Below are 12608 nucleotides of genomic sequence, written 5' to 3'. Positions count from 1 at the left end.
GAAAGACAAATAGAACAATTGTCAGACAATACCAAGTCTGAAGAGGAAAGCAACAGTTCTTGTGACTCTAGTTTATCCACGTCACTTGGTTCTGGAATCACATGTTCACCGAAATGGTTTCATCAGGAATGTATGGAAATTTTCTTTTGGTTTGATTCCCCATTAGAAATATAGGTGTTATGGGTACTTCCCTAAAATCCTGACTCCTAGAACATCTAAAAGAAAGTCTTTAACCTAAGTTCATGGGACGTTTTATTTTTTCTAGTCAGTCTTCTGGATTAGAAAAGCAAAGCAAAACAAAACAAAAATTCTGTTCTAAGCCTTAACTTTTTTTTTTTTTGATGAGCCTACTTAAAGCATTCCTTTTTATTACTTCATTCATTTCTTTTTGCAAGTATCTTTGAGACTCTAAGTGTGGACTCACGTATGCCACAGTGTGCATGTGGATTTCAGATGAAAACTGGGAGGCACTGGTTCCGTTGTTCTTCTACCTAAGTCCCTAGTGTGGTGCTCAGGCCACCAGCTTGATGGAAGGCACTTTGTCTTCCCAGCCTCACTGCAGCAACTCTGTACAACACCATCAGTTACGCTGACCGTTCTAAGACATTTTCAAAGTTTGCTTTTTTTTTTTTTTTTTTTTTTTTCCAAATCAAGTTGACCTTCAAATCAACATACTTTAAATATATCCCATTCAAAGTTAGGTTGATTTCTTCTGTTTCCTTTCTTCATTCTTGAACCTACATAACTATTTTCAAATATAATAAAGCATCTACCCATTCAGCGGTGCTGGTGCTGAGAAAAGGGTGATGTCATAGGAAACACTCTGGAGGCAAACAAGACAGGATTGGTAGCATCCTCTCAGACCTGAACCAGCTGCAGCCTCACCTTCTGGTTGTGATGAGCGTTCTGGGCCCAGAGTCTAGAATTATACTTCCTGGGAACTTGCCAATATGTCTACTTCTTAACACTGTGTGTTCCTTTGTTTCGACATAAGGTTTTATTGAATTCTTCAGCCCAGAATGAATGATTACTTCCATATTATATATTATTCAGATGCTATACATTAGAAATTGACTTGAATCCAACATCATTTTAGAAATGAAGCAAGTGAGATCCAAGCAGGAGCAGCAGCTGTCTAAGCTGCGTATTTGCAATGATTGGAGAGTCTTAAATAGCAACTATCCCACGCCGTGTACATCAGTAAAGAGCTTTTCTGTTGAATACCTGGCTCCATTTGGATAAAATACAAAAGCTCTCACTCTACCAATAAGCCTGCCTTCAAAAATAAAAATGAGTTTAAAATTTGAAATCCTTCACTTCCTTTAGAAATTCCAGGCACCCGTCCAGTCCAAGACAGACGTGGTGACAATTAAAAGGCTATTCATATCCTCACACAGCCTAAACTCTCCAGCCTCCTTTTGAAAATCTTTATTGAAATGCTGATCAATGCATGAGTTGAGGAACATTGGGGGACTTCCAGTTAAGAATAATGCTGCTGCGAATATTTTATACAGTCTTCTGAGCCGGCCTCTTCTCAGTTATCTTGAGTAATCAGTAGATATACTAGATGATGGATGGATGGGTGGGTGGGTGGATGGGTGGATGGATGGAACAAATGAAGGATGGATAGGTAAATAGACAGACAGACAGACAGACAGATAGATTGATAGATACAGACAGACAGACTATAGATAGGTGAAGATAGAGAGATATAGAAACATAGATAGATAGATGATATATAGATAGATAGACAAATGATAGATAGATAGATAGATAGACAGACAAATGATATATAGATAGGCAGATGATAGATAGATAGATAGATAGACAGACAAATGATATATAGATAGATGATAGATAGATAGATAGATAGATAGATGATATATAGATAGATAAGACAGACAGATGATAGATGATAGACAGATGATAGATGATGGATGGATAGATAGATAGATAGATAGATAGATAGATAGATAGATGATAGATAGATGGATAGATAGATGATAGATAGATAGATAGATAGATAAGACAGACAGATGATAGATGATAGACAGATGATAGATGATAGATAGATAGATAGATAGATAGACAGATGATAGATAGATGATATATAGATAAGACAGACAGATAGATAGATAGACAGATAGATGATATATAGATAGATAAGACAGACAGATGATAGATTATAGATAGATAGATGATAGATAGATAGATAGATAGATAGATAGATAGATAGATAGATAGATAGATATGACAGATAGTGGAAAAGCTGGGTCACATTGTGTATCTTTGTATACTGACTAATTTGAAGAACTGCCATATGATTGCCAAAGTTACTGTATGATTTCACATTTGCCCAGTACTGCATTTGGGTTAGAATGTGGTTTTGATTGGCAGTTTTCAGCCAACGAATGATACTGAGGATCTTTTCGTGTGTAACTCTGGCTGGTTTTAAATCTTCTATCCTCCTGCCTCATCCTGTTCAGTGCTTGGTTTACAGGTCTGTGTCAACATTCTTATTCTTTACTTCTTTGCAAGATCACACAACCACCCACCATTCTGACAAGCACTACTTGGAAACCCTCATGACCTCCTTCCTTACTACTGGAAAACAGTTTATACAAAGGAAAATACTGAATTTCATGTAATTGGCTTACTTAAACCTTATAGGGAAAAAATAATTAAATCATTTTACAAGGACAGTGTAGTTATAATGGCTTTAGATTCCATATGGTGAAGGGAAATGCAAATGTTATCTATAGACCGTTAGGGTCCGCAGCCTCTGTTAACAGTGAAGATCTCCTTGGGGGAGTTGGTGTGTGATCCACACATTCATCTCTCATGTCCTCTTTAGTCCCAGGTGCTGTCCCCACTGAATCCATCCAAGGAAGTACCTTTGAGGAGAAGATATTTCTTCAGTGGAGGGAGCCGACACAAACCTACGGTGTCATCACTTTATATGAGGTACTTACATATCTGTTGGTAATTTCCTTTTTAAGTGTAATGTCTTGTGATGATGTGAGCTCTCTGGCATTTTAAAAATATAATTTCATCTTTCTTTGAGGAGTTTGATGTTTTCTATAGTCATAATGATTGTTATATAGAAACAAAAGATTCAAAATGAGCTTTTCAATTATGTGTAATTTCAAGATTCATTTTTAAAATAAGTTGGATCATGGTATATTGTGTGTTGTATATTAAGACTCAGCATAACATTTTTAAAAGTCACTTTTATTAAAAGTAATAAATATTTTGAAACCTGCATTGATTAGGAAGCAATCAGTGAGTCACTTTATTTCCTAGCTGTGAACTATTTATCCATTGATTATAAAATAACACTGATTATCCAATTAGAAAAGTCAGTAAAGAATTGTCTCCATAGTAACCATGGAATAATCTTTTGGGGGTTCCTTCAGATCAGTGTACATCCCTTAGACTTCATTGACACCATTTTTTGTCTGCTGAGGCAAATCAAATAGTTGAGTGATGGTGGCAAGAGAGAATTTGATAAATTGTTCTAGAAAAAAATAATCGCAGTAATGGGATGACAGCCATCTTCACGTCACTGTGAGCATCGTTTCATTGTGCCTGTTGTCATAGAAACATGCAGGTGCTTTTTTTTTAGCTAGCATTTGTTTGAATGCAAATTCAACAAAATTATATATTGCAAGATTTCTAAAAATTCTGGCCAATCTGCATAGAGCTCTGCTTGAGCACCTTTCAGCGACACTGACAGGAGCCTGAGCCCTGTCAGGAGCTGTCAGTCATGATCACCACCAGCCCACTCTCTGACCCCATAGACTCACACCGATGCTTCCCACTTCTTCCAAAAATTGGTATTGAAGTGCAAAACTAGTAATAACACTAATGATAATAATAATAATTGAAATCAAAGTGAAGGAAGCTAAGCGAAAAAGTGTTGCTTTTAGTGTCTGATTTATTATGGAAACATCAAGCTATGGAAAGCCATGGCTCAGATTCTATGGAGGTGTTTTATTGTCAAGTCAAGAAGAGTCAATTTTCCTCCATGATGAAAATATTTCATATTTTGGGCCCTCTAACTATATTTTGGATATGGATTTTGTAGATTCCTATCTAAGAATAACAGGGATTTTTACTGGAAAAACTAGTCTTTGAAGTTCATGTTAAGACCCAAGAGTCTGCCTTGCCTGCCTTCCTGCCTGCCTGTCCCCAAAACCATGGGCTGCTATAAGACAAACAGAAACTAATAGCAAGATTCTTTCTCTCTGATCCCACCAGACATTTATCTTTGTGTGATAAGTAACTTCAGCATGAAAACAACAGGGGAAATGATCATTCAAAAGAAGACCCCATTAATCTCTCTGATTCGGTAGCCAGGCTGTCCCAGGCTGAGCGCTGATCTGAATGCAGCTATAGTGCAGATGGGAGGATCTGCCATAAATCAAGGTGCTAGCAACCAGCACTTTGCAAGTAGAGCAGGTTGGCTCTTTTTTCTGCAAATTCAAGCGGGAAGCGTCAGATATTTGAATTGGGTCTAATTGACTAAATGTTTTCTGGGTACCAAACCATTCTCTCTCATCCCTACCTAGTTTCTACATACGTATAGGAAGAAGAGTTGTTCCAGGTTCCTCAAGCAGGCCTTGGATGGCATTCCAGAAGGGGCTCTTCGCTTCCTGAGAGCTCAGTGCTCAAGAGTCTTGGTCCACTTGCCTTATGGGAGTACACAGTCTCCTGCTGGACCAGACGATCAGCACAGAGCAGCCTGTGTCCCCTCTCATGAGCAGAGGCTTATGAAACAGATTCCATGCTTAGAAAGCTGAGCAGCTGCCCCGAAAGAAGCAGGGACTATCAGAACAGCGACTGTGCCTTGGAGTGGCATTTGAGTATAAGTTAGGGTTACCACGGTTGGTGGCTGCTCTAGTAAGAAGTGTCCCCCCTGAAGATGTCAACGTGCTCAGATGATTTGGGGACAGAAATAAAATAGATGGGCTGCTATAGCCATCAGTGCAGGTGCTGGGATTTGATGACTTTGGAGTTGTCTTTTGTAACGTCTGAGAATGCACAAAGCATTGATGTCTGAAAAGTGCCGACAGCTTCATGTGTTTTCTGACTCTGACAGCAATGCACATCCCCCATCCTTCTGCTCCACTCGAGCGCCCACCTTCATCCCTTCACTAGCTTGCCTTCCCTTTCTGTTTAGCCTGCCTTCGTTCTGATCTAGTCCTTCTCAAAACCATGTCTCACGTTAGCCATTTCTTTTTGTCAATTATCTCCCGAAAATCCAAGTCTGGTAAGTGTGTCCATCCTCCACGGCTATCCTGTCTCATTGTGAATGCAGTGTTATTCTCCTACTGAACCTCTTGAGGATACAAGTGCCCAAAATAGAATAAGCAGCTTAGTGTTTCTTCAAGAGTTAGCCACTGTTAGAACAGGATGCAAGTCCAAAGTTTTGTAATGTAGAAACTACAGTACAGTTTTGTGTATCACTTTAGATGGATACTATTTAATGTTAGCAAAAGCATGCTCTGTTTCAGTTACACATACCCTGTGAGGTCACCAGCTTACATAACGCAAAAGTAAATACAAGACATCTTCATGTTTGATATGTAAAGTTAATCTCATAAGAATGCTCTAAGAAAAAATTAGAGGAATTTTTGTATTACATCTTTCCAAACATGGCAAGAAAGCCATGGAAGACATTGGAAAAAGGTCAATGGGTTTTGTTTGCATAAGACTTTAAACTACATAATGATGAAAGGCATGAAAAAAGTCTATCAACAGAACACTTGGAATGGTTTTTTTCAACACTCATGACAGCACATGGGCTGATGGCTGTCATATATACAGATTGGATACAGATTAATAAGCATAATACAAAGATCCCAGCAGGAGGAGGGGAATAGCGAGTGAGAGGACCCAAATCAGGAATAACTCCAACTGACCTAGAAGTGTGTGATAGTGTGTCTACTCCATTTAAATAATAAATAGGAAATACATTTGCCTAATTTCGTATACTCTCTGTTGAACATTAAATTTATCTGATTTTGTATGATTTCTATAATGTATAATTTGACCAGTGGGATGGAGAAATGTGTAGATACATAGACTCTTGGTGGGAAGTATATGTTGCCTCTTCTGTAGGCAAGTTGAGACTACCCACAACAATTTAAACATTGGCTGTTGAACCTATTCTAAAGGTCTATCAACTAATAATACTCCCAAATTGTTGGCCCATATTTCGGTATGGCACAAGAGCCATTAGCCTGGTCTGAGCTGATCAAGTAACTCTGAGCTGTCTCTGCCTAACAATAACCAGGATGTGCTGCTCCTAGTTTCTTTTGTTAGAATGTAGATTACCTGAGAAGAGATGTTGACTAAAGCTGATGACTTAAGAGTTAAGAGGTTCGGTGCTTCCTTCCTTTGTAATTTGGAGGATGTCTTATAGAGATGCTAACTCATGGCCTACCTGACCACTAGCATACAGGTAGATGCAGACGTGACCAGGGCCCATGCACCTGGTTGCCTAGGAGACAGCCTAATGTGTTTTCCCGCTCTATTGATGTGAGGATATATAAGCTGTTTGGAGAATAAATGAGGGATCTTTGGAGAGAGATCTGGCCTTTCCATGATGGCCGTGTAAGCTGCGTCAGTTTTATTCCTCGCGACTCCATCCCAGCCAAGTTAGGGAATCTGTGTTGGACCCACACGGGGCCCCGACACCAAATGCATAACATAAGGTACCACATCTCACTTATTTTATCTCCCAGTTGTCTTTAGTTCATTCTAGACCTATGACCAAGAGAGTTACACATCTAGAGGTTTGTATTCAATATGTATAAGCCTTGGGAAGAAGCCAAAAACCACAAAATGAAACTCATGTTCTCTGCTAGAAGCAGCTGTCCCATCACCGACTGTGAAAAGCATTAAATCAATGCCAAGCCCAAACTCTCAGCTTCATGTGTGACTCACCCAGAAAGTTAATTTGACTCAGAGTAAGTCAGAATGGTCCCAGGTTGCCTGCTGATGGGGCTATTTGTATGCTGAGGGTTGAAACATCTCAAGATCATGAGCCTGGCTAACCGAGTGCACTGTAGTCACCATTGTCTGAAGTTGGTAGCCTTGAAGAAGAGGTGGAAATATAGGGGCTGCGTTAGGAAGTTTATCTTCAATGTTCAGTCTCTCGTCAAGTTGTAACTGTAACAATGCTTTCAGAATAAATATAAGTACAAAAGGATTCAAAGTGAAGCAACCTTCTCACTTTTTCCTTGGTAACTACTTGTGAATGGTTCAGTGGTTAAGAGTACTGCTTTTTCTTCCAGAGGACCTGAGTTCAATTCCTAGCACCCACATGGTGACTCATAACCCTCTGGAACTCCCATCCCAGAACTGATAAACCCCTCTGGACTCTGTGGGCACTGTGTGCATGTGGTACATGCATGTATAATCAAACACTCATGTAATACACATAAAATAAAAATAAACTCTCCAAAAATACAACCAAGGGAACTGCAGCTGCCTCTGGATATCAACCCAGTTATTATTTATTATTAATATTTCTTCTTGCCGGGCGGTGGTGGCACATGCCTTTAATCTCAGCACTTGGGAGGCAGAGGCAGGCGGATCTCTGGGAGTTCGAGGCCAGCCTGGTCTACAAGACCTAGTTCCGGGACAGGCGCCAAAGCTACAGAGAAACCCTGTCTCGAAAAACAAAACAAAACAACTAAGAAAATCTTCTTGCATCATTTTCCACCTAGATTTAATGGGGCATGGTCCTCTGTGGTTTTAAAACGTTTAAACCTCTAAGAACCTTCTGAATTTTTCACACCGCTCTATGCTGCTCATGTGCCTCTGCCCTCCTGCGGCACGCGTCCAACCCCTCCTGTAGTATCCTTCTGCTGTTCTCTCGGTATTTCCTTCAAATACTGTAGTTGCTCCTGAAGTCCCTTGGCCCTTCTCACCCCTGAAATCAAATTTAATTATCCATTCCTTTGTGTTCACAGAGTAAATTGCTCAGACCCCAATTAAAGACCTATATTTTATGCTGGCTGCAATTACATCAACTCATGCTCCCTAGAAGGTTTCGGCCCCCTAAAAGGCTATTGCAATTTGGCTCTCTATGAAACTGGTACTGGAGAGTTGGAGACTTTAAGGAGGAAAGGGGAAGATAATTTTAGAAGATTCCAGGCACTTAGCTGCAATCAGAAATCATCCGGCGTAAGCAAGTACTCATTGCATCTCGCCATTTCAACACCTTCCGTCCCATCACTTTATTCAGGTACCACTTTGCTCTTGTCTAGGGGCATCCCGGAAAATTACTGGCACCCACCAGAGGGCAATCGGTATTCTTTATAGTGGCTTCATTCAAACATCTTCTGCCCTCAGCCCGCAGTGTAGTACCGATGTGAAAGATTCCCCTAAACGTTTTTTCCGGAAGCCTTCCCTCTGCTTTTTCTACTGCCTGGGTCCTGTTAGACACTTAATAAGTCCTTATTGAATGACTAGCTGAAAACAGGAAATGCCAGAAGGGAGTACTGAGTTCTGTTCTGAGCCCAGTAGGATACTATAGTGGTTCAACAATGGTGCTCAGGCCAACAGCTGCTCGCTGCTTGCAACCTCCGTGGCAGGAGGCAGTTATGGAGTTGCCCACCTTCCTTCTATTCCTGGAAGCTTTGTCATTTCCGACATTTGGAGTATGGGCGTTATGGGCTTTCTGACATTTAATGCATATTTTTGTTTTTTTCGGGGTAGATAAGAGAACTCATAGTTCTTTTATGAATTTTGTATGAATTAGTATTTACTTACATTTTGCAAGAAAAGAGGAGCAGGGTCTGTAATTTTTACCAAATCATTAAAGGGTTGAAGCTAAACCACAGTTATAAATATCTATGTGACTCCGGCTGGGGCTACCTGGCGGTGGGCACCGAACCCCTCTGTGAAGCCTTTGCTTAGTATATGTTGCTGGAGCCTGACCCTCGCATGAACGCTCACATGTCCTTGGGCACAGCTCTGTGTTCCTCAGTCCTCTCTTTTGGAAAATATACCAAGTCCCAAATGGCTACAGATCACAGTGGGGCCTGAAAGAAGAATAAGACACCTCTCAACCCTCCAGACGGCGATATGAGTACAGGAAACATCCCTCTGCCTCTGACATATTTAAATCATGGTTTAAAACGAAACCTATAGAGTTGCAGCATTCATGACTCAGGGCCAAGTAGAACTTATGGGCCTGCCTCAGCAGGAGGCTTTGGCTGCTCTCTGGTTGAAAAGCCAGACTTAGGATGCATAGCAAACATACAGATTTGCGATGCTGGCCCGAGGCACGGATAGACACAACTGTTACCTGCTGTCACCTGGATTCTCGTCAGAATCTTCCTCCTCGACACCGTCTTTATATCTATTCCCCGATTTCTATCCCCAGCCTAGACCTCTCTCAGACTCTAGTTCTGTCATGAATACATGTCCACATGAACCTTTCAAAGTCTGTGTTCATCCTTAAATGCATCCGTACCCATGCCATCCCCTTTCAACAGGTGATGATCTTTGGAGCGGGGCCCAAATGGGGTAACTCCTCGCCTCCTCCATTCTGCCGGTCCATTGCAGGCCGCTGTCTCCATCCGCTCCCATGACCATTCTCTTCTTCTCTTGCTGCCTCCCACTTCTACTTTCGTCTGAGAATTTGACTCTGTTCCATCCCCTACACCACAGCTTTAACCACTGGGCTCTACCACACTTTCCAGTGGTTTCTCTGCTCCCTTTATTAACCCCTACAATAAAATTAATGTCCCACCTGCCCATCAAGAGGGTATTTTCATTAAACAAATGAGATTTTTTTTTTATTTCCACACCCAAAAGTTTCAGTTTCCTTATTGACTGTATCCAGTCTTTCATCTTGATGTACAGAATCAAGCACAAAGGAGCCCTTGGCAGCCACTCTTGCCTCCAGAGACTGCACAGGTCGTCTGTCTGTCCATTCCTCGGGTCCAGGGGACTCCTGCTGCAGGACTTAATCCCGGCTCTACTCCCAAATTCATGTCCTGACTGGTCCTTCATAGTTTAGATATCTCAGGCTTGTCAGCATCTCTTTCCTCAGACATTTTGAATGACTTTGTGGAACTTTCTCCCCCCTGACAAAGCTTCTTCTATGTGCATTGTTTGTTTTTCTCATAGTTGGTGTTTTAAATTGATATATTTTATTGTTCAGTTCCTCCGTTCTTCCACACCCAGTCCAAAGTCTTCCCTTTCTCAAGTCAGTGCCTGGCCCATCTGCTAGCCACAGCATCATCAGTGTGTTAGTCAGTGTGTAAATGCCACCAGCAGGTATACAGAGGCCACTCAGTCCTGTTCTTGGCCGGTTAGCATGAGCAGTACCCAGAAGGCCCTGTAAGTATCCATGGAACCGTGCAGACATGTCACCTCGCAGAGCAGAGGGCAGCATCAGCTAGATGGACAGGTGACCCCAGATCTGAGGAAGAAGCAGCGTCTGAGGTCTTTTACATTTGCTGTGCTGACATGCTGAAGTCCAGATAACAGAGCGGACAGGAAGGCGACTCGTCCTTTGTTCTGTACTCAACTCTAGGATAACACTCATCCTAGCTGAGAGCGCAGTTATGTCCCATCCTACTTACCCTGATGGACAGGGACAGCATCTGAGTTACCAAGGAGACCCCCTGCCCAGAACATTCTGGGCATGTTCGGAACCACTCTACAGGTGTTACGAGTGTGAAAATGAATGAGCAGATGAATGTTGGGGAGCGATCACACCTGCCACATTCCACTCCAGAGGGTTCGGGATGGAGAGCTAAGCTAGGAAGCTGCCATGAAGGAGGCTCCACCACAGTCCTCCCCGGCTGCTACGGATGCAGCTGGTTCCTTGCGTACTCAACTTGCTCAGCCTCTGAAGAGCCATCAGTGAGAGGGTTAAACAGAGTGGTGACGCCAGCCACTGCAGTGATTAATATACATGGCAAACGTTCCCTTGCCAAAGCTCAGGTGACTCAATCTAAATATTCTTTCAGAGAGGTCTTCTTAATTATAATGACATGGTGTAAATATAAGAAAAAAAAAGAATGTCAATTATCACTCCGTATAATAACAGTGCCAGTGTTCCTGCACATAAATTACAAGTAGGTTTACCTATTTAGAAGCTTGAAAAGTGCTCGGTTTTGCAATTTAAAACTTCTGAATATGCCGCATTTAAAAATTATGTCATTACAACCAGTAGAAGTTAGTAATCACCACTAAAGTGTGTGCTCTTGAGAGCCTGATGAACTATCACAGAGAGCCGTTTTTAAAATCACTTGAAAAGCAAAATTTAAAGGCACCTATGTTCCATTTATTTTCAAACATTCCAACCTCATCCAAAGGGAGAATGTCTGTTCCGTGGCAAGTATGGTGAAGATACCTCTGGTTACGCTCGCTGGGGGACAGCTGCTAGTCACTCCTGGCAATTTAAAATCTCAATTTGATTTGATTAAAGTTCAATGAAATTTCCAATTCCTAGTTTCCATAACTGCAGTTCACATTCTCAGTGGCCCCATACAGCATGTGGCCAGTGTGCTGATTAATAGGGAATAGAAAATTTCCACCATGACAGACAGCTCTGTTGGACAATATTGCTCTGAAAAATGTCGGGGACTCTGACCCATAATAGCTGTCCATTTGCAGCACCAAGACTTACTGGCATGTGCTTCGGGTTTATTTCTGGAGCAGACATTGTCAGCCACATGGATGGAAATACTTCAATGTAGCCTTGTTTGCGGAATACAAGTACCCTATTCATGGCCAAATCAGATAATGGCCAAAGATTAGAGATGAGGCCTCTCTTCTTGCCAGTGCCTATCAGTCTGAGCCAGTTGCCAGCTTGGATTTTTTTTTCCAAATCAGCTAGTAGAATACACTAAAATCAACCAATTTCCCTCTGTCAGATCACAGTGAACCTATCCTTTACATTCTAACCTCCTGGCTTTAAGTTCCTCCCACTAGACAATAACAAACAACTCGAAAGTTTGGGCTAGGTTCTTCTGCATTGCCACTGGACTCAAGGTCGGAAGCATCTAACCTTCGAAGGGTTTCTCCCGACAAGTCTGACGCCCTCCCCCCCCCCCGCCCCCGGTCAGAGGGCATGTTGGATAGAGATGGGATCAACATCTGTCTCTTCTCCAGTCATCGTCATGTTCTTTTTCCTTTGCAGATCACCTACAAAGCAGTCAGCTCCTTTGACCCAGAAATTGATTTATCCAACCAAAGTGGAAGAGTTTCCAAGCTGGGAAATGAAACCCATTTCCTGTTCTTTGGCCTGTATCCTGGAACCACGTACTCCTTCACCATCAGGGCCAGCACAGCCAAGGGCTTCGGACCTCCGGCAACAAACCAGTTCACCACCAAAATATCAGGTATTGAATGCCGACGAGCTGATGCTTTTCATCAGAACTAGTGCTGCGTGCCGTTTCATGGCTCTTGTCAGGAGTGCAAAGATAAAATGTAATGATGGATTTTATCATCACAACTGTGATGATAAAATAAAAACGGACTCAGAGGCTAAAATAAAATGCTTGTGTGTATTTAGCATATATGTGTATTTAGCATAGCCCTCTTGTATTAGTGCATGGCCAGCGTTTAAGCAGCTT

General features: G+C 41.7%; 1 protein-coding gene across 8 annotated transcripts in view; it reads left to right on the top strand.

The window, feature by feature from the left end:
- The window catches only part of LOC121458873 (receptor-type tyrosine-protein phosphatase mu), a 701969-nt gene that overhangs the window by 418131 nt on the left and 271230 nt on the right, over positions 1-12608 (top strand). For all 8 annotated transcript variants that reach the window (XM_041668223.1, XM_041668222.1, XM_041668220.1 and 5 more), the window contains exons 9-10: positions 2855-2964; positions 12173-12374. In XM_041668223.1, the coding sequence (XP_041524157.1) occupies positions 2855-2964; positions 12173-12374 (312 nt within the window). The remainder of the gene's footprint in view (positions 1-2854; positions 2965-12172; positions 12375-12608) is intronic.

This window comes from Microtus oregoni, unplaced genomic scaffold (assembly GCF_018167655.1).
Source record: "Microtus oregoni isolate MIOR12 unplaced genomic scaffold, Mior012 000018F_ref0000195, whole genome shotgun sequence".
In the NCBI taxonomy this organism is placed as follows: domain Eukaryota; kingdom Metazoa; phylum Chordata; class Mammalia; order Rodentia; family Cricetidae; genus Microtus; species Microtus oregoni.
Note: the sequence above shows the minus strand (reverse complement) of the source record. Positions and strands in the feature narration are given on the sequence as shown.